This window comes from Salmo salar, chromosome ssa08 (assembly GCF_905237065.1).
Source record: "Salmo salar chromosome ssa08, Ssal_v3.1, whole genome shotgun sequence".
Lineage (NCBI taxonomy): Eukaryota > Metazoa > Chordata > Actinopteri > Salmoniformes > Salmonidae > Salmo > Salmo salar.
The window spans coordinates 21955110-21980684 of NC_059449.1; the positions used below are offsets into that span (position 1 = coordinate 21955110).

The window sequence follows — 25575 nt, forward strand, 5'->3', positions numbered from 1 at the left end:
GAGTAGAAAGAGACAGAGGTGTAGAAAGAGACAGAGGTGTAGAAAGAGACAGAGGTGTAGAAAGAGACAGAGGAGTAGAAAGAGACAGAGGTGTAGAAAGAGACAGAGGTGTAGAAAGAGACAGAGGAGTAGAAAGAGACAGAGGTGTAGAAAGAGACAGAGGAGTAGAAAGAGACAGAGGTGTAGAAAGAGACAGAGGTGTAGAAAGAGACAGAGGAGTAGAAAGAGACAGAGGTGTAGAAAGAGACAGAGGTGTAGAAAGAGACAGAGGAGTAGAAAGAGACAGAGGAGTAGAAAGAGACAGAGGAGTAGAAAGAGACAGAGGAGTAGAAAGAGACAGAGGTGTAGAAAGAGACAGTGCAGGAACCATAGATGTCTGTGACAGAGCGGGCAGGATCACCATGCACTGAGGAGGGGGACGACTTTAATCAAACCACCTGAATACTGGAATGACTGAAAGAACACAACACTCCTACAACTGAGAATACTACAGTTTACTTGGTGAGTGTAACCAGAGATAACTATCATCAGTAGCTACATTTACAGAGACTACTCTAGTTATTATTCCAGGTCTCAGTATCAACAGTAGTTAGTATGACTACACTAGTTATTATTCCAGGTCTCAGTATCAACAGTAGTTAGTATGACTACACTAGTTATTATTCCAGGTCTCAGTATCAACAGTAGTTAGTATGACTACACTAGTTATTATTCCAGGTCTCAGTATCAACAGTAGTTAGTATGACTACTCTTGTTATTATTCCAGGTCTCAGTATAAACAGTAGTTAGTATGACTACACTAGTTATTATTCCAGGTCTCAGTATCAACAGTAGTTAGTATGACTACACTAGTTATTATTCCAGGTCTCAGTATCAACAGTAGTTAGTATGACTACACTAGTTATTATTCCAGGTCTCAGTATCAACAGTAGTTAGTATGACTACACTAGTTATTATTCCAGGTCTCAGTATCAACAGTAGTTAGTATGACTACTCTAGTTATTATTCCAGGTCTCAGTATCAACAGTAGTTAGTATGACTACTCTAGTTATTATTCCAGGTCTCAGTATCAACAGTAGTTAGTATGACTACTCTAGTTATTATTCCAGGTCTCAGTAGCAACAGTAGTTAGTATGACTACACTAGTTATTATTCCAGGTCTCAGTATCAACAGTAGTTAGTTGCCAGAGAGCAGTATTATGGAGAGCAGTGTTAATGTGTTGTTAATAAGCAAGTATTAATCTGAATTGTACCACTTTCATTCTAATATTTCGAACAACATTTAAACAAACTGTAGATATAGAAAACACAAAGATGTAATATAAATCTGGTAGCATTTCCACCCTGGCCCATTAGACACCCGGCTGCTCTTCTATGAACTGGTTGATAAACTACTGAATATAACCCTATTGTAATGAGAACCATGATGTTATGTAATAACTATTACATGATGCAATAATATCTGCCATTTAGCAGACGCTTTTATCCAAGGCGTACGTGTGGGTGGCCATGGGAATCAAACTCACAAACCTGTAATCTCACTACACCATGTACAGTGCTGTATTCCGTCATCTGAAGTTCATTAGGGATGCCAGGCAGTGTACATTTTGCAGTAGCTTGGTGGTAGTTAAAATAGTAAATTAAAATCTAGTTAGTGTTTTTAGTAGTTAATTGCTTTATGGGTGAAGTAGGCAAGAATTTCCTTTCAGACCTGGCAAATTCTCACTCGAATCATTGTTTTTTTTTAGTTATTTAGGCTAAATGACATGTTCTGTTAACAGATGACCTCAAAGGGTTCTGTTCTTACAATTTGTATAGTATGACATTTCAGATTTACATATGATAATCTTTCGCTGAGTATTTTGGATGTAGTGAACTACTTTTTCAGTGTAACTTAATTAAGTTAAGTAAACTATACTGAACAAAAAATATAAACGCAACATGTAAAGTGTTGGTCCCATGTTTCATGAGCTGAATAGAAGATACCAGAAATTTTCCAAATGAACAAAAAAGCTTACGTCCCTGTTAGTGAGCATATCTCTTTTATCAAGATCACCTATCCACCTGACAGATGTAGCATATCAAGAAGCTGATTCAACAGCATGATCGTTACACAGGTGCACCTTGGGGGGCATTGGTAGCCAGCAACATACCACCCTGCATCCCACTGCTGGCATTCCTCTGAATCTAAGCAGGGTTGGTCCTGGTCAGTCCCTGGATGGGAGAAAAGATGCTGCTGGAAGTGGTGTTGGTGGGCTGGTAGGAGCCACCCTTTTCTCAGTTCTAAAATTAATATTCCAATGCCCCAGGGCAGTGATTGGGGACATTGCAGGGTGCTGTCTTTTGAATGGGACTTTAAATGGGTTTCCTGACTCTCTGTGGTCACTAAAGATCCCATTGCACTGATTGTAAGAGTAGGGGTGTTAATCCTGGTCTCCTGGCTAAATTCCCAATGTGGCCCTCATACTGTCACCTTATCACCCCCAGCTTATGACTGGCTCATTCATCCCTCTCCCCTGTAACTATTCCCCAGGTTGTTGCTGTAAATGAGAATGTGTTCTCAGTCAACTTACCTGGTAAAATAAGTGATAAATAAAAAGTGGCCTATGGTAGAGAAATGAACATTCAATTCCCTGGCAACAATGTTGTTTTAGAGAATTTGGGAGTACGTCCAACCGACCTCACAACCGCAGACCACATGTAACCACGCCAGCCTAGGACCTCCACATCCGGCTTCGTCACCTGCTGGATTGTCTGAGACCAGCCACCCGGACAGCTGATGAAACTGAGAAGTATTTCTGTCTGTTATAAAGCCCTTTTGTGGGGAGAAACTCATTCTGGTTGGCTGGGTCTGGCTCCCCTGCCCAGTCACGAAATCTATAGATTAGGGCATAATGAATTTATTTCAATTGACTGATTTCCTTATATGAACTGCAACTCATTAAAATTGTTAAAATTGTTTCATGTTGCATTTATATTTTTGTTCAGTATACATTTTTTTAAGGGTAGCTTTAGTGTAGCTTAACCTCTTCCAGTGTGAATAAATTGGTAGCTTTGTAAAACTATACTTTCAGAGTAGCTTCTCCAACACTGCTGCCAGGTTAGGAGAAGTGTGGATGATGGGATGTTACTCCCGAGTGGTGATGTCATGTTGTTTCAGAGTGGTGATGTGATGTTGTTTCAGAGTGGTGATGTGATGTTGTTCCAGAGTGGTGATGTGATGTTGTTCCAGAGTGGTGATGTCATGTTGTTCCAGAGTGGTGATGTCATGTTGTTCCAGAGTGGTGATGTCATGTTGTTCCAGAGTGGTGATGTCATGTTGTTCCAGAGTGGTGATGTCATGTTGTTTCAGAGTGGTGATGTGATGTTGTTTCAGAGTGGTGATGTCATGTTGTTCCAGAGTGGTGATGTGATGATGTTCCAGAGTGGTGATGTCATGTTGTTCCAGAGTGGTGATGTCATGTTGTTTCAGAGTGGTGATGTCATGTTGTTTCAGAGTGGTGATGTCATGTTGTTCCAGAGTGGTGATGTCATGTTGTTCCAGAGTGGTGATGTCATGTTGTTCCAGAGTGGTGATGTCATGTTGTTCCAGAATGGTGATGGGATATTGTTCCAGAGTGGTGATCTCATGTTGTTCCAGAGTAGTGATGTGATGTTGTTCCAGAGTGGTGATGTGATGTTGTTCCAGAGTGGTGATGTGATGATGTTCCAGAGTGGTGATGTGATGTTGTTCCAGTGGTGATGTCATATTGTTCCAGAGTAGTGATGTGATGTTGTTCCAGAGTGGTGATGTCATGTTGTTCCAGAGTGGTGATGTCATGTTGTTCCAGATTGCTGATGGGATGTTGTTCCAGAGTGGTGATCTCATGTTGTTCCAGAGTGGTGATGTCATGTTGTTCCAGAATGGTGATGTGATGTTGTTCCAGAGTGGTGATGTCATGTTGTTCCAGATTGCTGATGTGATGTTGTTCCAGAGTGGTGATGTGATGATGTTCCAGAGTGGTGATGTGATGTTGTTCCAGTGGTGATGTCATATTGTTCCAGAGTAGTGATGTGATGTTGTTCCAGAGTGGTGATGTCATGTTGTTCCAGAGTGGTGATGTCATGTTGTTCCAGAGTGGTGATGTGATGTTGTTCCAGAGTGGTGATGTGATGTTGTTCCAGTGGTGATGTCATATTGTTCCAGAGTAGTGATGTCATGTTGTTCCATAGTGGTGATGTCATGTTGTTCCAGAGTGGTGATGTGATGTTGTTCCAGAGTGGTGATGTCATGTTGTTCCAGAGTGGTGATCTCATGTTGTTCCAGAGTGGTGATGTCATATTGTTCCAGAGTGGTGATGTGATGTTGTTCCAGAGTGGTGATGTCATGTTGTTCCAGAGTGGTGATCTCATGTTGTTCCAGAGTGGTGATGTGATGTTGTTCCAGAGTGGTGATGTCATATTGTTCCAGAGTGGTGATGTGATGTTGTTCCAGAGTGGGGATCTCATGTTGTTCCAGAGTGGTGATGTCATGTTGTTCCAGAGTGGGGATCTCATGTTGTTCCAGAGTGGTGATGTCATATTGTTCCAGAGCGGTGATGTCATGTTGTTCCAGAGTGGTGATGTCATGTTGTTCCAGAGTGGTGATGTGATGTTGTTCCAGAGTGGTGATCTCATGTTGTTCCAGAGTGGTGATGTCATATTGTTCCAGAGCGGTGATGTCATGTTGTTCCAGAGTGGTGATGTGATGTTGTTCCAGAGTAGTGATGTGATGTTGTTCCAGAGTGGTGATGTCATGTTGTTACACAGGGGTGATGTCATGTTGTTCCAGAGTGGTGATGTGATGTTGTTCCAGAGTGGTGATGTCATTGTTGTTCCAGAGTGGTGATGTCATGTTGTTCCAGAGTGGTGATGTCATTTTGTTCCAGAGTGGTGATGTCATGTTGTTCCAGAGTGGTGATGTTGTTGTTGTTCCAGAGGGGTGATGTCATGTTGCTGCAGAGTGGGTGGATTTATTTAAGTCAACTAACCAGGATGTCTAGCTGTTCATGTACAGGCATGGCATACTAACCTGTATTTAGTCTGGGGGGTGAGAGAGATGAAAGACTTGTGTGACAGAATTAATGTTTATATGTTTTAATCTAAGTGAGATTTTTTATATATATACGCTGCCTTCAATGCTGATTGGCTGACATCTAACCTCTAACCGCGTGCGCACCCCCCCATCCCATCCCCACCTCACCCCAAATGAACTTGCCATGACACGGTTCTACTGTTGTTATGTTGATTTCATAGTCTGATTTAAACATTAAATGGTATCTTTAAACCACTGGCTTTCACCCCCTGACTTTGGCTTTGGCATGCCTGTGTGTTTTTAACACGCTCTGTCTGTCAGAATTGCACAAGTGCTCAGTCATACCTGGTCTGGTACGCAGCTAGGGGATATACTACAGCAGCAAGTTCTGACATGTTGTTGCCACAGGAGGGAAAACCAAATGTTTTGACAGAGATCAGATCATCCACTGATATTCTACTCCGAATGAAGTGCTAGAGAAAACATGAGGAGGATATAAAGACGGGAAGTGGCGCTTCAACAGTAGTAAGAGGCTATATATAGTAGAGGGGTGGGATTCATATTCACACACTCCTCATGTTTTCTCTACTTCTACATCATCAGAGTAAACAGAGACCTAACAGCTGGGGAGAGTTAACAGCACATGTTTCATTTGCAGTGGGCATTACTGTAAGTACTCAAAGATGAAATGACTCTACTGTTTGAGATTGTTTTACATTTTCATCACGTTTTCTCATTAAAGTAGATACAAAACACCCACAGTCAGTGGATGATCTGATCTCTGTCAAAACATCCCTTTTTAAGGAGTTTTTGAAAATATTTGGTTTTCCCCACTGTGACAACATGTCAAAACATGTCACACACTCCTTCCCTGCTTCCTCGGTAGCCAACAGTAAGAAGTCACGTCATAGCCCGAGAGATACAGAGTAAGAAAAATACTTGAATCACCTTTTACTGTCACACTGCTGTTCATTTCTTTGTCTGAGTAGGTCTTTTTCCAGTTTGCATGTTTCATGTTTCAGGTTATTACATGATTTACATATTCAGGTGACTTGGTACAGTTGCAGACAGTTAGATGGGTCATGATTTACATATTCAGGTTACTTGGTACAGTTGCAGACAGTTAGATGGGTCATGGACACTCAAGGTCATGGACATTTTTACATTGTACAAAGGCAGTGTTTCTCAAACCTGGTCCCGGGGACCAAAAGGGGTGCGCGCACCTCTACCTCCGTCCCACCACACAGCCAACCTCAATGAATGGCTTTAGGATCGGTAGAATAGAGAGTGTGAGATGTGTAAATATAATCAATTCGTCTCAAAGTTTATGAGACAAAATAAAATGTTTTCAAAGACAGAATAAAACAAATGTTTTAACAGAGATCAGATCATCCACTGACTGTGGGTGTTTTGTTTTTACTTTGATGAGAAAACATGACGAGAATGTCAAACAATCTCAAACAGTAGAGTAATTTCATCTTTGAGGACTGACAGTAATGCCCACAGCAAATGAAACATGTGCTGTTAACTCTCCCTAGCTGTTAGGTCTCTGGGTGCCACTAAAATCTAAACTCCGGAGCATTTAAAAAAAAAAACATCTGTCCAAAAGTATTGTGAGATCATGGATTTTGTTGATTTCCCCTTGGAAATTCAATTGTGATAGTGTAGGACCACTCCAATCACCACCACCATCTATCTATCATAGTGTAGAACCACTCCAATCACCACCACCATCTATCTATCTATCATAGTGTAGAACCACTCCAATCACCACCACCATCTATCTATCATAGTGTAGGACCACTCCACTGACCACCACCACCATCTATCTATCATAGTGTAGGACCACTCCACTCACCACCACCACCATCTATCATAGTGTAGGACCACTCCAATCACCACCACCATCTATCTATCATAGTGTAGGACCACTCCAATCACCACCACCATCTATCTATCATAGTGTAGGACCACTCCAATCACCACCACCATCTATCTATCATAGTGTAGGACCACTCCAATCACCACCACCATCTATCTATCATAGTGTAGGACCACTCCAATCACCACCACCATCTATCTATCATAGTGTAGGACCACTCCAATCACCACCACCATCTATCTATCATAGTGTAGAACCACTCCAATCACCACCACCATCTATCTATCATAGTGTAGGACCACTCCACTGACCACCACCACCATCTATCTATCATAGTGTAGGACCACTCCAATCACCACCACCATCTATCTATCATAGTGTAGGACCACTCCACTGACCACCACCACCATCTATCTATCATAGTGTAGGACCACTCCAATCACCACCACCACCTATCTATCATAGTGTAGAACCACTCCAATCACCACCACCATCTATCTATCATAGTGTAGGACCACTCCACTGACCACCACCACCATCTATCTATCATAGTGTAGGACCACTCCACTGACCACTACCACCATCTATCTATCATAGTGTAGGACCACTCCAATCACCACCACCATCTATCTATCATAGTGTAGAACCACTCCAATCACCACCACCATCTATCTATTATAGTGTAGAACCACTCCAATCACCACCACCATCTATCTATCATAGTGTAGGACCACTCCAATCACCACCACCATCTATCTATCATAGTGTAGGACCACTCCAATCACCACCACCATCTATCTATCATAGTGTAGGACCACTCCAATCACCACCACCATCTATCTATCATAGTGTAGGACCACTCCACTGACCACCACCACCACCATCTATCTATCATAGTGTAGGACCACTCCAATCACCACCACCATCTATCTATCATAGTGTAGAACCACTCCAATCACCACCACCATCTATCTATCATAGTGTAGGACCACTCCAATCACCACCACCATCTATCTATCATAGTGTAGGACCACTCCACTGACCACCACCACCATCTATCTATCATAGTGTAGAACCACTCCAATCACCACCACCATCTATCTATCATAGTGTAGGACCACTCCAATCACCACCACCATCTATCTATCATAGTGTAGGACCACTCCAATCACCACCACCATCTATCTATCATAGTGTAGGACCACTCCAATCACCACCACCATCTATCTATCATAGTGTAGGACCACTCCAATCACCACCACCATCTATCTATCATAGTGTAGGACCACTCCACTGACCACCACCACCATCTATCTATCATAGTGTAGGACCACTCCACTGACCACTACCACCATCTATCTATCATAGTGTAGGACCACTCCACTGACCACCACCACCATCTATCTATCATAGTGTAGGACCACTGCACTGACCACCACCACCACCATCTATCTATCATAGTGTAGGACCACTCCACTGACCACCACCACCATCTATCTATCATAGTGTAGGACCACTCCACTGACCACCACCACCATCTATCTATCATAGTGTAGGACCACTGCACTGACCACCACCACCATCTATCTATCATAGTGTAGGACCACTCCACTGACCACCACCACCATTTATCTATCATAGTGTAGGACCACTCCACTGACCACCACCACCATCTATCTATCATAGTGTAGGACCACTGCACTGACCACCACCACCACCATCTATCTATCATAGTGTAGGACCACTCCACTGACCACCACCACCATCTATCTATCATAGTGTAGGACCACTGCACTGACCACCACCACCATCTATCTATCATAGTGTAGGACCACTCCAATCACCACCACCATCTATCTATCATAGTGTAGGACCACTCCAATCACCACCACCATCTATCTATCATAGTGTAGGACCACTCCACTGACCACCACCACCATTTATCTATCATAGTGTAGGACCACTGCACTGACCACCACCACCATCTATCTATCATAGTGTAGGACCACTCCAATCACCACCACCATCTATCTATCATAGTGTAGGACCACTCCACTGACCACCACCACCATTTATCTATCATAGTGTAGGACCACTCCACTGACCACCACCACCATTTATCTATCATAGTGTAGGACCACTCCACTGACCACCACCACCATCTATCTATCATAGCGTAGGACCACTCCACTGACCACTACCACCATTTATCTATCATAGTGTAGGACCACTGCACTGACCACCACCACCACCATCTATCTATCATAGTGTAGGACCACTCCACTTACCACCACCACCATTTATCTATCATAGTGTAGGACCACTCCACTGACCACCACCACCATCTATCTATCATAGTGTAGGACCACTCCACTGACCACCACCACCATCTATCTATCATAGTGTAGGACCACTCCACTGACCACCACCACCATCTATCTATCATAGTGTAGGACCACTCCACTGACCACTACCACCATTTATCTATCATAGTGTAGGACCACTGCACTGACCACCACCACCACCATCTATCTATCATAGCGTAGGACCACTCCACTGACCACCACCACCACCACCTTATGTCTATCAATCACAGTCATTCATAGACACAAGTTTAACTACCTTTAGCGTCTATTCATGAAGGTATCTTCTGTCCGGGGTAGTTTTGTTAATTAAGAGCCCTGATGCTCGTTCTGAACATTAAAACGCATAGCTTGCGGTATGGTTTTGGAAACATAAGGAACGTATAATATCTTTCATATCAGCGGGAGAAAAAAAGGGAAAAAAACTTCACAGGGTTACGGTTAGTGTTCCCACACAGCCACATCGCCACGTTACAGTGCTGGTTTACAGAAAGACAGATGGAAGACAGACGACCACCTGTGTTAATTAGCCCTCTAGCTCGAAAACCTGTGTGTAAGCTAACTGGAGAGGAAGTGTAGAGGAAGTGTTGAGGAAGTGTAGTCGGCCGGCTGGTGGCACACAGCTGTATGGATCTGTGCTAACCTACTATCTGTGCTAACCTGTAACGTTCAGTGTCTCTTCCTTATTTGAAGGATTATTTATTGCTGATATGGAACATGAGTTTCATATGTTTCGAAAACCGTATCGCAACCAATGATTATGGACGTTTCTATAGTTAAAACCGTATCGCAACCAATGACGTTTCTATAGTTAAAACTGTATCGCAACCAATGATTACGGACGTTTCTATAGTTCAAACCGATAAGGAGAGCTCACAGCTGACAACCCTTGGGATAAGGCAGAATGCCTCGTTAGTGCCATGGGTTCTCGAGAGCAAAGTGTGATCATGCTCCTCTCTGTCTTCTTCTCTGACTATGGGTGTCTCTGAGCGTGCGGACGTGCAGATGTGCATGACTGTGTCTGTGTCACTGACTCACTAAATTAAATCGACTCACTGGTGCAATTAGGCAACAATGTCTGTCTTCCAATGAATTAAAATGTTACATTCAATTCTGTTCAAAATCCATCAAGACAGAAATTCCAATGATTCCAGCAGCAAATAATTTGTAAAAGTGTGGATGTCACCAGTTCTGGTCAGTCAGTATACAGTTGTCCAAAATAAATAATCCACATGATTAAACCCCAAATATATTCCAGTAGGACTGAAGGCGTCCACATACATATGTTTGGTTTTCTTCTAGCAGAACTTGGCTAGGCGAAGCGGCTGTCTCATACTCCCTGAAGACCTTCGCTTGTAAAATTTGAAAAAAGCAGAAATATTACTGTTGTTTGTCCCTCTTGAGCCAGAACAGCATAGCCAGAAATAGCCAGAAACAGCATAGTCAGAAACACTTCCTCAAAATTAATCTAAGCTAAATCAAGAAATCTGTCATTAATTTTGACGTTTTAGCCGAAAAGGTCTTAGTTGCCTAATTTTACATCTAGGTAACACTTTATGTTCCCCCACTCCTACTAGGAGTAGTACTTCTGACCAATCACCAATGACTTCAGTTTCCTAACCCTAACGAAAAAAATGCATGTGCACGAACAGCCGAAGACCAATACCAACAAAAACATCACAAAATGTTATCAGAATATACGCGAAAACTGTTTCGGATGTAAAACATACAGTAAGCTTAAGAAACAGCCATCCAAACTTGCAGTAACAGTAACAGGTGTGAGCAATCAGTTGGCACAGTCATTCCCATGAAGGACTACAATACTTGCCATTGTTTAGTACAGTATTCTTCCCAGTAAGGTTTTGCAAGCAGCATAATAAGGGTTCCAAAACACATAAACAGGAAAAGACTTGGTCCACCCCACATCAATGATGAGGATCTTAAAGTTGTTAATACTGTAGATGAGTGTAATCACAGTTAATGTCATGAGTCATGAGTACCCTATTTACAAGCCATAATTGGATTATTTCATATAATGGAAAAAATATAGTCCCAGTAGTGGATTTCTGCCCACACAGTACTGTATGGTACCTGTCTGTCTGCCTGTACATGGAACAGACTCATGGTTAATGTCACCAGATGTCACAATGACATTACATGTCACTCATCTAATTCTTCCCACCCCTCTCTGTCACTCTCTCTCCCTCACTATTTCTCTCTTTCTGTCACTCTCTCTTTGTTCTTATCTGTGTCTCTCTGTCTCTCTCTCCCCTCTCTCTCCTCCCTCTCTCTCCCCTCTCTCTCCTCCCTCTCTCTCTCTCTCTCCCCTCCCCTCCCCTCTCTCTCGCTCTCTCCAGAGCCATAATGTCTAACTCCTCCTCCTCTCTGGTCTGCCCTTTCTACAACAGCATAAACACAACCCATTCATCCCTCCCTCCCTCTCTCTTTCCCTCCAGAGCCAAGACTTCCAACTCTCCTCCACTTCCTCATCACTCTCCTCCAGGATGTTCAACTCCTCCTCCTCTGCGGTCTGTCCTCTCCTCCAGACCATGCTGGACCACTCTGTAAACAACAACACGGGGGTCAACCTGGTGGTGGTGTGTGTCCACGGGCTGGTCTCCTGTCTGGGTATCCTGGAGAACGCTCTGGTCCTCTGGGTGCTCGGCTTCCGCCTGCGCCGCCGGTAGGTTGGCTGGTGGTGTGTTGTGGGGGGGTTTCTGTGTGTGTGTGTGGTGGGGGTGCTGTGTGTGTGTGGTGGGGGGTGCTGTGTGTGTGGTGGGGGGGTGCTGTGTGTGTGGTGGGGGGTGCTGTGTGTGTGTGTGGGGGGTGCTGTGTGTGTGTGTGGGGGGTTCTGTGTGTGTGGTGGGGGGTTTCTGTGTGTGTGTGTGTGGTGGGGGGTGCTGTGTGTGTGGTGGGGGGGGCTGTGTGTGTGTGTGATGGGGGGGTGCTGTGTGTGTGGTGGGGGGGTTTCTGTGTGTGTGTGTGTGGTGGGGGGGTGCTGTGTGTGTGTGGTGGGGGGGTGCTGTGTGTGTGTGGTGGGGGTGCTGTGTGTGTTTGATGGGGGGGTTGCTGTGTGTGTGTGCGTGTGTTCACAGCAGGGTTTGGCTCAATTCTAAATGAAGGCAGTCAATTCAGGAAGTGATTTGAATAAATAATGCAGAAATGTAAAAACATCTGAAAGAAATAGTTTCTGCTTTTCAGTTTATTGAGAAGTTACTGAAAATGAACGTAATTATTTGATACTATTGAATTGTTTACTTCCTGAATTGGCTGCTTTCAATTCTACCCTGGTTCACAGGTTGTCTCAGTGTAGTGTTTTCTGCTTAGACCGTGTGTGTGGTGTCCGGAGGGACAGGAGTAACACTGGGAATAACGTGAATCCCCTTCTTTTTTCTTCACAGGACTGTGGCCTCTGTCTGGGTTCTCAACCTGGCCCTGTCAGACTTCCTGGCTACGCTGACCCTCCCTCTCTTTACACACTACCTGCACTCCTCTCACAGCTGGGAGCTGGGAGGTACGCCCATAGACCATATATCAGTCGCCGTTAGCGCAGTTGCCAATAACCAGGTGCATCCGGTTTTCCGGGATATAGCTAATTCAACCTAACTTCCTTCTCTGCTCAAATCCAGAGGTTGGAACTCCGTGCTCAGGCATTTTCTTTTCTAACCGCTGCGTTGGGTAGATGTGAATTCTTCTATGTGACGTCCTAGTAATAGCGGGTCCCAGATAAAATGGCTGACAAATTCTGCCATTCTGATGACTAGGGGCTTTATGATATCAGCTTCTCCATTGTTGTGTCTATAGGTACATTGAAATACATTAACAGAAAAATGTAGGAGCTAAACTAGTAAGCCACTGACAGAGTGTGCATTAAATATATATGTATACTGTATGTACAAGATATGTATAACATGGGTATTGGTAATGTACACTACATACACAAAAGTATGTGGACACCCTTTCAAATGAGTGGATTTGGTTATTTCAGCCACACCCGTTGCTGACAGGTTTATAAAATCAAGCACACAGCCATGGAATCTCCATAGATATTTGCATTAGAACGGCCTTACTGAAGAGCTCAACGTGGCAACGTCATAGGATGCCACCTTTCCAACAAGTCAGTGTGAAATTTCTGCCCTGCTAGAGCTGCACCGATCCACTCTAAGTGCTGTTATTGTGAAGTGGAAACGTCTAGGAGCAACAACGGCTCAGCCACAAAGTGGTAGGCCACACAAACTCACAGAACGGGACCGCTGAAGCGCGTAGCGCATAAAAATCGCTTCTGGAAGCCACTTCAGCACAAGAACAGTTCGTCAGGAGCTTCATGAAATGCGTTTCCATGGCAGAGCAGCCGCACACAAGCCTAAGATCACCATTCGCAATGCCAAGCATCGGATGGAGTGGTGCAATGCTCGCCGCCATTGGACTCTGAAGCAGTGGAAACGCTTTCTCTGGCCTGACGAATCACGATTCAACATCTGTCAGTCTGATGGACGAATCTGGGTTTGGCAGATGCAAGGTGAACACTACCTGCCCCAATGCATTGTGCAAACTGTAAAGTTTGGTGGAGGAGGAATAATGGTCTGGGGTTGTTTTTAATGGTTCGGGCAAGGCCCCTTAGTTCCAGTGAAGGGAAATCTTAATGCTACAGCATAAAATAACATTCCAGACAATTCTGTGCTTCTGACTTGGTGGCAAAAGTTTGGGGAAGGCCCTATGCGGTATCAGCATGACAATGCCCCCGTGCGAGTGGAGGATGTTATAGCAGCAAATAGGGAACCAACTCCATATTGATGCCCATGACTTTGGAATGAGATGTTTGATGAGCAGGTGTCCACATACTTTTCATCATGTAGTGTATAGATAGATATGCTAAATAATAGTGTATGTGTCACATTTTTTATTTAACCTTTATGTAACTAGGCAAGTCAGTTAAGAACAAATTCTTATTTACAATGACGGCATACCCCGACCAAACCCTCCCCTAACCCGGACGACGCAGGGCCAATTGTGATTGAACCCGTGATTGAACCCGGGTCTGTAGTGACGCCTTAGACCGCTTCGCCACTCGGCCCCACATGAGATACGCCATTGTTGTTTACTATACAGCAGCACTGTTTTCCCTTCGGGAACAATAAAGTTGATCCTATCCTCTAGGTCCGCTGTGTACGGCCCAGTCCTCAGTCTTCTTCCTCAACATGTTTGTGTCAGCCTTCCTCCTGGCGGCCATTTCTCTGGACCGCTGTCTCCTGGTGGCGCGGCCCGTCTGGAGCCAGAACCACCGCTCCATTAGCGCCGCCTGGAAGGTTTTACATTCTGTTTTGTTACGCCATTAGTTCTGTTACGTCATAAGTCCTGTTCCATCATTAGTTCTGTTACGTCATTAGTTCTGTTACGTCATTAGTCCTGTTCCATCATTAGTTCTGTTCCATCATTAGTTCTATTACGTCATTAGTTCTGTTCGGTCATTAGTTCTGTTACGTCATTAGTTCTGTTAAGTCATTAGTTCTGTTAAGTCATTAGTTCTGTTACGTCATTAGTTCTGTTCCATCATTAGTTCTGTTAAGTCATTAGTTCTGTTACGTCATTAGTTCTGTTCCATCATTAGTTCTGTTAAGTCATTAGTTCTGTTATGTCATTAGTTCTGTTCCATCATTAGTTCTGTTAGGTCAATAGTTCTGTTACGTCATTAGTTCTGTTCCATCATTAGTTCTGTTAAGTCATTAGTTCTGTTATGTCATTAGTTTTGTTACGTCATTAGTTCTGTTAAGTCATTAGTTCTGTTATGTCATTAGTTTTGTTACGTCATTAGTTCTGTTAAGTCATTAGTTCTGTTATGTCATTAGTTTTGTTAAGTCATTAGTTCTGTTATGTCATTAGTTTTGTTAAGTCATTAGTTCTGTTAGGTCAATAGTTCTGTTACATCATTAGTTCTGTTCCATCATTAGTTCTGTTAAGTCATTAGTTCTGTTCCATCATTAGTTCTGTTAAGTCATTAGTTCTGTTACGTCATTAGTTTTGTTCCGTCATTAGTTCTGTTAGGTCAATAGTTCTGTTACGTCATTAGTTCTGTTCCATCATTAGTTCTGTTAAGTCATTAGTTCTGTTATGTCATTAGTTCTGTTAAGTCATTAGTTCTGTTATGTCATTAGTTTTGTTAAGTCATTAGTTCTGTTATGTCATTAGTTTTGTTAAGTCATTAGTTCTGTTATGTCATTAGTTTTGTTAAGTCATTAGTTCTGTTAGGTCAATAGTTCTGTTACATCATTAGTTCTGTTATGTCATTAGTTCTGTTACGTCATTAGTTTTGTAACGTCATTAGTTCTGTTTTCGTACGTTGATGATGTAATTATATAATGTATTATGATGACCTGTGAGTGTTTACAGTGTCTCCGTGTTTAATCTGCAATAGGGTGTTGCCCGTTGTTGTAATATTGTAGACACTTTGATAGTAGCTATGTCTAAAGTGCATAAAGCAGAAGACAAGTTTCTGCGAGACATCCATGCACTGGACAATAAAGTCATCTTCTAATCTTCTTTCTCTTCTTCCAAGGTGTGTGCTTTGGGCTGGTTGTGGGCGGCGGCCAACACCTTCCCTTACTTCCTGTTCCGGGCGGTGACGGAGAAGACGGACGGAAGGAAGCTCTGCTACCACCATTTTGGATTGTACTCGTCGCCAGGGACGCTAGAGAGGGACTGTAGGGTACGGCAGGCGGCGACCGCCGTGTCCAAGACGTTCCTGGCGTTCCTACTCCCCCTAGTGGTGATTGCAGGGAGCTACGCCCTCTTTGGCATCAGTCTGAGCCAGAGGAGGAAGAGGAGGAGGAAGGACAGCAGTAGTGGACTCACCGGGGCATTGATTGTTACCAACGTGGAACGCAGAGAGTCAAAACCCAACACAAACACCAAAAGCTCCACCCCCAACCCAAAAGGCTCCACCCCTACCTCCACCTCCATCAAATTGTCTTCTAGACGAACCGAGCCCGGCCTATCCCGTGGCTTCACCAAAATGGTGACATCAGTCATCGCGACGTTCGCCCTCTGCTGGGCGCCCTATCACGTGTTCTGCCTCATCGAGGTTGCCGCCCAGTACTGGCCGACCAAGGTCGTGTTGGTGGAGGTGGGGTTGCCAATGGCGACGACCTTTGCCTTCCTGAACCCAGTGTTAAACCCAGTGCTGTACGCGTTCAGCTGTCCCAACTTCTGCATCCGGATCAGACAGAGTCTGGGGTCGCTGATGGAAGGACTGGTGGAGGAGGGAGGGATGGGTGGAGCAGGAGGGGGGGGGCTGGGGTTGAGTATCAGGAAGGGGAGGAGGAAGGGAAGGGGGAGCCTGGGGGGAACTCATCATCGTCACCAAGCTGTCTGGGGACTCCAGACTCTCTGCATCTGCCTCCATCAACCACAACTTCAAAGCCAGTTGTGGACACCTGGAGCAAGGAGAGGACACTCTGAACTGACTATATACTCTGAATGAGAAAACGTTGTTGACATCAACTGAGACAATAAGAATCGCCTCTGTTGTTCTGCTGGCCTCCAGGAGTCCTTCCTGTGTTGTATGTTACCACATCCTGTCCTAATGTTTAACTGCTCCTCAATAACTGGCAGTGTTTAACTAGTTGATTCTGTTTAACTTGAATTAGATTTTTTTGTGACCATTTATAGAATATTAATATGATAACAAAATGATCTGGCACTTCACAAAGAGTTAATTCTCTGAAATCATTTTGGTGGATATTGTGTGCGTGTGTGTGTTCTTGAAAGCAGTTGTCTATCAATAAAGGAATCAATCAGAATTTGATTATCAATCCCTTTTACATCAGCAGTTTCACTCTCCAGAGCTGTCTGTTTTCTGTATTTATATTGTGTGTGATGCTGTTGACTATGTTGACTGCATGTCTATACTCTGTCTGTGCGTTGTCTGTTGCTGGCAGCACCTGGTCACTAAAAGTCACACTCTGGGTTTGTGTTAATGTTCTTGGCAAATAAAGGGAAATAAAGGGCTCTTTCAGGTAATGTAAAATAATGTAAAACATGTTTTGATAAATTATTGAATTTAGCCTTTATTACTAAAGCCTATAGAAACACATTAAATAACACATTCATCATGTCAAAACAGAAGGTTTTAATGTGTCTGTCCTATATCTAGATATAAGAAAGCTCAGGAAATACAGTACCAGCCAAATGTTTGGACACACCTACTCATCCCAGGGTTTTTCTTTATTTGTACTATTTTATTCATTGTAGAATAATAGTGAAGACATCAAAACTATGAAATAACACATATGGAATCATGTAGTAACCAAAAAAGTGTTAAACAAATCAAAATATATTTTAATTTGAGATTCTTCAAAGTAGCCACCATTTGCCTTGATGACAGCTTTAGACATTTGGCAAAGAGTCCGGTTTTTGGGATGTCTTCTAGTCTGATAAACAGCGCTGTAGCTCTGCTATTTTCCACCTCAGATGTGAAAGGCCGGTACAGGATTGAGACGTATTCCAAACCCCTGATATGTGTAGTTAAAACTGACAGATTTTGATGGGTATTTTTGCATTATGTTCAATAGATTCTTCATCAACACTATCGCTTCTCTCTCTCTGCCTCTCTCTCCCTGCCTCTCTCTCTCCGCCTCTCTGTCTCTCTCTGCCTCTCTCTCCGCCTCTCTCTCTCTCTGCCTCTCTGCCTCTCTCTCTCCGCCTCTCTCTCTCCGCCTCTCTCTCTCCGCCTCTCTGTCTCTCTCTGCCTCTCTCTATCTGCCTCTCTCTCTCCGCCGCTCTCTCTGCCTCTCTTTCTCCGCCTCTGTCTCTCTCTGCCTCTCTTTCTCTGCCTCTCTATCTCCGCCTCTCTGTCTCTCTCTGCCTCTCTTTCTCCACCTCTCTCTCTGCCTCTCTCTCTCCGTCTCTCTCTTGAGCCCCTCTCGTGCTCTCTTCCTTTCTCTTTCTCTCTACAAGTAGTGCACCATTGAGGGAATAGGGCCATTTTGGACACAGGCAGACAGAGAGTGGAATCTTTAATCCCTGTGGAGGCGAGTCAGGTCAGCACAACACAGAACCATGTTCACTCCACTCTGCTTTCACCCAGCATGGACAGATTATCCTCTCTCTCTCTCTCAATTCAATTTCAATTCTCTCTCTCTCTCTCTCTCTCGCTCTCTCTCTCGCTCTCTCTCTCTCGCTCTCTCTCTCTCAATTCAATTCAATTCAATTCAAGGGGCTTTATTGGCATCGGAAAAATGTGTTAACATTGCCAAAGCAAGTGAGGTAGATAATATACAAAAGTGAAATAAACATACAGAAGTTCCAAAAGAATAAAGACGTTACCAATATATATACAGTGTTGTAACAATGTACAGACCTGGACCTGGACCTGCTAGAGCAGTGCTCCCGGACCTGGACCTGCTAGAGCAGTACTCCCAGACCTGGACCTGCTAGAGCAGTACTCCCGGACCTGGACCTGCTAGAGCAGTACTCCCGGACCTGGACCTGCTAGAGCAGTACTCCCGGACCTGGACCTGCTAGAGCAGTACTCCCGGACCTGGACCTGCTAGAGCAGTACTCCCTGACCTGGGCCTGCTAGAGCAGTACTCCCAGACCTGGGCCTGCTAGAGCAGTACTCCCAATCCTGGACCTGCTAGAGCAGTACTCCCGGACCTGGACCTGCTAGAGCAGTACTCCCAGACCTGGACCTGCTAGAGCAGTACTCCCAGACCTGGGCCATGGCAGTAAACCCCAAGAATACTAAAATAAAGATTTTCCAGAGAAGATCTAGATCTCAGGGAATTAGACCAAAGTTCTCAATTGGTACAAAATATATAGAATACTGCACACAGTACAATTACTTAGGTTTAAAAATAAGCTCAACTGGACACCTTCATGATGCAGTGAATGAACTGAGAGAGAAAGTACGCAGGGCATTCTACACCATTAAAAACAAATTCAAATTGAAAAACCTATTAAAATTTGGCTAAAATGAATTGAATGTGTCATTGAACCAATTGCACTTTATGGCAGCGAGGTGTGGGGTCCACTTGCAAAACAAGATTTCACCACATGGGACAAACACCCCATTAAAACCCCACATGCAGAGTTCTCTAAGATTCTCGTACATGTCCAGAGGAAAACTACAAACAATGAATGCAGGGCAGAATTAGGCCAATATCCACTAGTAATAAAAACTCAAAAAGAGCTATTCAGTTTTGGAAACGTCTAAAATACAGTGACCCCCTCTCATATCATTACCAAGCCCTGCAATGCCAAGAGCTGAGCAAAGAAAAGAGTCCCCTCATCCAGCTGGTCCTGGGGCTGTGTTCACAAACCTGTTCTACTAACACACTGAAGCCTCAGGACCAGAACATCTAATCAATCAGAATAAACCAAATTATAACACAGTCAAAACAAAACTACATTGCTTATTGGAAACACAAGCACAAACACAAAGCAAAATGCAGTGCTATCTGGCCCTAAATCGACAGTACACCGTGGCTAACTATTTGGGGGGAAGCAGAGAGCTGTGGGTTGGCAGCGCACTACATTGCTGCCTGCCATAAGATGAGGGACAGTGTCTGACAGACCAACCAACCTGCACATGTCCTCTATGCTTATTGTTATATGTATGGTTATTTTGACCCTTGGATATTGTTGTTACTGTTGTCCTGTTGACAATTTTTATTCTTATTATTCGAATATTCTAAATATCAAAAGTAAGCTTTGGCAATATGTACATTGTTACATCATGCCAATAAAGCAAATTGAATTGAATTGAGAGATAGAAAAAAGGGTGAGAGAGAGAGAGAGATAGAAAAAAGGGTGAGAGAGAAAAATAGATATACAGAGAGAGGTAAAGGGAGACAGAAATAGACAAAAGGGAGTGAGAGAGAGACTGAAAAAGAGAGGAAGGAAAGTGATATAGAGAGGGAAACGCAGAGAAAGAGAGGAGAGAGAGAGTAAAGGGAGACAGAGAGAGAGAACAGAGGGAGAGGGAAGGAGATATGGATGGATGGATGGATGGATGGAGGGAGAGGTCTGGAGTGCTTTTTAAATAGGAGTTAATGCAGAGGGTTCACTTACTTATAGACAGACAGATGCACATGTGGTATTAAGGCTGAGTCGTGTGTCAGAGATACTGCTTAGATCACACACACACACACACACACACACACACACACACACACACACACACACACACACACACACACACACACACACACACACACACACACACACACACACACACACACACACACACACACACACACACACACACACACACACACACACACACACACACACACACACACACACACACACACACACACACACACACACACACACACACACAGAGAGAGAGAGTGACGCACACATGCACATACACACACACACACATAAACGCAAACACGAGCAAACACACACGCATGTTTGATTGATGATTTGGGAATGGCCTGAACCATCTCTAACTCCATCAGTTGGAAAACCATTTGAGTGTTTAAATGCTCCAAACGTTAAATACGCAAGTGTATACACATGCATATGTGTGTGAGTGTGTGTTGGCACGTGCGTGTGTGACTGTCTGTGTGTGCGAGCATTGTGTGGATTGACAAACCAAAAAAAAAAAATCTGCAAAATAACAATACACAGGAGTATGGAAATGTAAGAGGATTGGGGACAAATCAAGAGCGACAGAAAGCACCGCTGCAACACAGAAAATAAGGGATTAATAGTGACATGTCACAGAGAGAGAGAGAGAGAGAGAGAGAGAGAGAGAGAGAGAGAGAGAGAGAGAGAGGGAGGGAGAATAGGGGGGAGAGAGAGAGAGTAGGGGAGAGAGAGGAGAGAGAGAAAGGAGGGAGGGAGGGACAGGTGACAGAGATGTGAGAGATGCTCCACAGATGATCAACAGTGGCAGATGTACAGGGAGAGATATAGACGGAGTGAATAGAAGAACGAGAGAGTGACAGAGACTCTCAGATGAGACAGAAAGACAGAGTGAACAAACGAACGCGAGTGAGAGTGGCAGAACGAGTCAGAGAAACACTATATGAGTGATAGAGGAAGTTAGCCTGATATTTGTCTTCATTTGTTTAGAAGGATGAGTGAAGCCGGAAGCATCTTAAACCTGGAAGACATCCCTGAAGGAAGGTTGGAGAAAAAGGTAAGAGTGTGTGTGTGTGTGTGTGTGTGTGTGTGTGTGTGTGTGTGTGTGTGTGTGTGTGTGTGTGTGTGTGTGTGTGTGTGTGTGTGTGTGTGTGTGTGTGTCATTTATGAAGTAAAGTCATTTAGACACTCCAATCATATCCATCTCCCGCAAAACAAAGCTCAGCGCCTTATTTGAAATGCCAAGCCAATGATTCCATTTAAATGGTCATCTCTGTTAGGGTCATATACTGTCATGGAACATTTCCCATAATGCATTCTGTAATCCTTGTTAGACACTGAATTGTTCTGTGTTTGTGTTTAAAGCTAGAATCTTCATCTGAAACAATAACAAAGTGTATTCCCCACCCCAGTTGGGATGGGATGGGTCTGGAAAAATGTAACCACTCTCAAATTCATAGACAGAGCCATGGATGCAGGGGACTGACAATTCATAACATAATAATTACAGATTTAACCATGTTTTGAGGCTGTTTGTTTACATTTACATTGTTGAAAAACAGAGTAAACAAGCTTACTTTGGGTTCTGATGGGGTACGACAGTTGAACTGAGCTCATGAGGCATTTCTCTTTCATATTCTTCAACAATCACTGGATATAAAGTATATCATTACTTTATACATCCCAAAATGTATGTAGAAACTAAGGATTCTATCTTTAAGATTAAAAAATATGCACGATCCTGTTTTAATGCATGAAATAACTTAGCAACTTCTAGTACAGTAGTATAGTGTCCTATTGTGAGTCTTCTAGTACAGTAGTATAGTGTCCTAATGTGAGTCTTCTAGTACAGTAGTATAGTGTCCTATTGTGAGTCTTCTAGTACAGTAGTATAGTGCCCTATTGTGTCTTCTAGTACAGTAGTATAGTGCCCTATTGTGGTCTTCTAGTACAGTAGTATAGTGCCCTATTGTGAGTCTTCTAGTACAGTAGTATAGTGCCCTATTGTGTCTTCTAGTACAGTAGTATAGTGCCCTATTGTGAGTCTTCTAGTACAGTAGTATAGTGCCCTATTGTGTCTTCTAGTACAGTAGTATAGTGCCCTATTGTGTCTTCTAGTACAGTAGTATAGTGCCCTATTGTGAGTCTTCTAGTACAGTAGTATAGTGCCCTATTGTGATTCTTCACTCACACCTACTACATAACTGGAGGCTATATACTTTTCTGTATCAGAACATCAGTTAACTCTCTGTTTGGGTCATTTCTGTCTCTGTCTGTCTGTGTCAGGGCTCCATCAAGAAGAAGATAGAGAAGTTGAGGAGATGGAGCTCCTGCAGCATAAAGAGACCTTCTAAGAAGACTAAGACCAGAAGCCTGTCCACCGCAACAGAGGCACCAGAGGAGACCTGGGGGCTCAAGACCCCCGAGAGGAGGAGGCTCAAACCCATCATCGCCTCCGTCTTCGGACAGGTAAAATACTGGGACAGGTGGAGTGACTCAACTGTTGGAGTCTTTACCTGGGGAGTCCTTACCTGGGGAGTCCTTACCTGGGGGAGTTCTTACCTGAGGAAGTCCTTACCTGGGGGAGTCCTTACCTACAGATGTCCTTACCTGGGGGAGTCCTTACCTGGGGGAGTCTTTACCTGGGGGAGTCGTTACTTGGGGGAGTTCTTACCTGAGGAAGTTCTTACCTGGGGGAGTCCTTACCTACAGACGTCCTTACCTGGGGGAGTCCTTACCTGGGGGAGTCTTTACCTGGGGGAGTCCTTACTTGGGGGAGTCCTTACCTACAGACATCCTTACCTGGGGGAGTCTTTACCTGGGGGAGTCTTTACCTGGGGGAGTCCTTACCTGGGGGAGTCCTTACCTGGGGGAGTCCTTACCTGGGAGAGTCCTTACCTGGGAGAGTCCTTACCTAGGGGACTCCTTACCCGGGGGAGTCTTTACCTGGGGGAGTCTTTACCTGGGGGAGTCTTTACCTGGGGGAGTCCTTACCTAGGGGAGTCCTTACCTGGGGGAGTCCTTACCTGGGAGAGTCCTTACCTAGGGGAGTCCTTACCCGGGGGAGTCTTTACCTGGGGGAGTCCTTACCTACAGACATCCTTACCTGGGGGAGTCTTTACCTGGGGGAGTCCTTACCTAGGGGAGTCCTTACCTGGGGGAGTCCTTACCTGGGGGAGTCCTTACCTAGGGGACTCCTTACCCAGGGGAGTCTTTACCTGGGGGAGTCCTTACCTACAGACATCCTTACCTGGGGGAGTCTTTACCTGGGGGAGTCCTTACCTAGGGGAGTCCTTACCTGGGGGAGTCTTTACCTGGGAGAGTCCTTACCTAGGGGACTCCTTACCCAGGGGAGTCTTTACCTGGGGGAGTCCTTACCTGAGGGAGTCCTTACCTTGGGGAGTTCTTACATGGGTGAGTCCTTAACTGGGGGAGTACTTACCTGGGGGAGTCCTTACCTGGGGGAGTCCTTACCTACAGACGTCCTTACCTGCAAGAGTCCTTACTTGGGGGAGTTAATATCTGGGGGGTCTTTACCTGGGGGAGTCCTTACCTGGGGGAGTCTTTACCTGGGGGAGTCCTTACCTGGGGGAGTCCTTACCTGGGGGAGTCCTTACCTGGGGGAGTCCTTACTTGGGGGAGTCTTTATCTGGGGGAATCCGTACCTGGGGGAGTCCTTATCTGGGGGAATCCGTACCTGGGGGAGTCTACCTGAGGGAGTGCTAGCCTGGCAGTGTACTTGTCAAGGCATTTACTTGTAGGTCACTTGACTTGTGAGAGTCCATATACTTCTGGGACATCTTAACTGTTGGTCTGTCTCTGTACCTTTGGGTCTCTTTACTTGTAACTTCTTTCATTCTGGTTTCATGTGGTCGTATAGAAAAGTAGTTGGAGTATTCTGTTGTGATAAAATTAAATGAGAGAAGACACTCACACACAAATAACAATTGTTTAGTCTGTCCAAACACTTTTCCTGGGTATAGTTCCCAGATGTGGAGTACCTTCACCAAGACCAGAGACAGAGAACAAGAGAACGAGAGCTACACAGAGAGAGAAAGACACAGAATCTAAGAGAGAAAGATAATGAAATAAAGAGTGTGTGAGAGAGAGAGAGAGAGAGGAGAGGGAGAGAGAGAGAGAGAGAGAGAGAGAGAGAGAGAGAGAGAGAGAGAGAGAGAGAGAGAGGTAAAGGGAGACAGATATAAAAAAATGGAGTGAGAGAGAGAATGAATAGAGAGGGAGGAGAGCGATATAGAGATGGGGAAATAAAGAGAAAGAGAAGAGACAGAATGAACGTCAGTGTCACTGACCCATTGTTCCCTGGGCCCAGTTTTTCTGCAGGATTAAATGCGTTGAAAAATTATGAATAGAACAGACATCCCCATTGAAGTCAATGATATGACCGTTCTATTAATTCTATTTCTAATCATTTAATCCTATCAGTGACCTCTTGTTCTCAGGGCATAATGAGTCGGACAAAAGTAATCACCCCAGAGTTGGGATGCTGCTAAATCAGACCTAATCAAATGCTCTCTGCACCCAACTGCCAGATTGGGAAAAAGCTGCCTCAATAAAAATTCTGATTATGACACCAGGGTTGACTTTACGTAAGGAAGTGTAGTTATCTTATATAAGCACTGTTCTTAGGGTTTATAGACAGAGGAAGCAGAATAGCGTTTATAGAGCAAGCAGTATAGTGTTTATAGAGGAGGAAGTATAGTGTTTATAGAGGAAGAAGTATAGTGTTTATAGACAGAGGAAGAAGTATAGTGTTAATAGAGGAGGAAGTATAGTGTTTATAGAGGAAGAAGTATAGTGTTTATAGACAGAGGGAGCTGTATAGTGTTAAAAGAGCAAGCAGTATAGTGTTAATAGAGGAAGAAGTATAGTGTTTATAGAGGAAGAAGTATAGTGTTTATAGAGGAAGAAGTATAGTGTTAATAGAGGAAGAAGTATAGTGTTAATAGAGGAAGAAGTATAGTGTTTATAGAGGAGGAAGTATAGTGTTTATAGAGGAAGAAGTATAGTGTTTATAGACAGAGGGAGCTGTATAGTGTTAAAAGAGCAAGCAGTATAGTGTTAATAGAGGAAGAAGTATAGTGTTTATAGAGGAAGAAGTATAGTGTTAATAGAGGAAGAAGTATAGTGTTAATAGAGGAAGAAGTATAGTGTTTATAGAGGAAGAA

General features: G+C 44.0%; 2 protein-coding genes across 2 annotated transcripts in view; both read left to right on the forward strand.

Annotated features, from left to right (window-relative positions):
• Nucleotides 1-146: 146 nt before the first annotated feature.
• Nucleotides 147-17321, forward strand: LOC106610507 (prostaglandin D2 receptor 2). Its single transcript, XM_045722988.1, has 5 exons — nucleotides 147-501; nucleotides 11755-11981; nucleotides 12700-12812; nucleotides 14456-14604; nucleotides 15852-17321. Exons 2-5 carry the CDS (start codon nucleotides 11803-11805, stop codon nucleotides 16773-16775), a joined length of 1365 nt encoding a protein of 454 aa, XP_045578944.1. The 5' UTR covers nucleotides 147-501; nucleotides 11755-11802; the 3' UTR covers nucleotides 16776-17321.
• Nucleotides 17322-21138: 3817 nt separating this feature from the next.
• Nucleotides 21139-25575, forward strand: part of LOC106610496 (calcium-binding protein 2) — a 35018-nt gene continuing 30581 nt past the window's right edge. The window contains exons 1-2 of the mRNA XM_045723228.1: nucleotides 21139-21446; nucleotides 22676-22858. Coding sequence (XP_045579184.1) covers nucleotides 21384-21446; nucleotides 22676-22858 — 246 coding nt within the window. The 5' untranslated portion in view covers nucleotides 21139-21383. The remainder of the gene's footprint in view (nucleotides 21447-22675; nucleotides 22859-25575) is intronic.

What these genes read in the sequence shown, in the direction of transcription:
- LOC106610507 (XM_045722988.1), top strand. Translation starts at nt 11,803, where the DNA reads ATGTTCAACTCCTCCTCCTCTGCGGTCTGTCCTCTCCTCCAGACCATG. An exon ending in GGCTTCCGCCTGCGCCGCCG is followed by an intron (nt 11,982 to 12,699) that starts GTAGGTTGGCTG and finishes TTTTCTTCACAG; the next exon opens with GACTGTGGCCTCTGTCTGGG. An exon ending in CCATTAGCGCCGCCTGGAAG is followed by an intron (nt 14,605 to 15,851) that starts GTTTTACATTCT and finishes TCTTCTTCCAAG; the next exon opens with GTGTGTGCTTTGGGCTGGTT.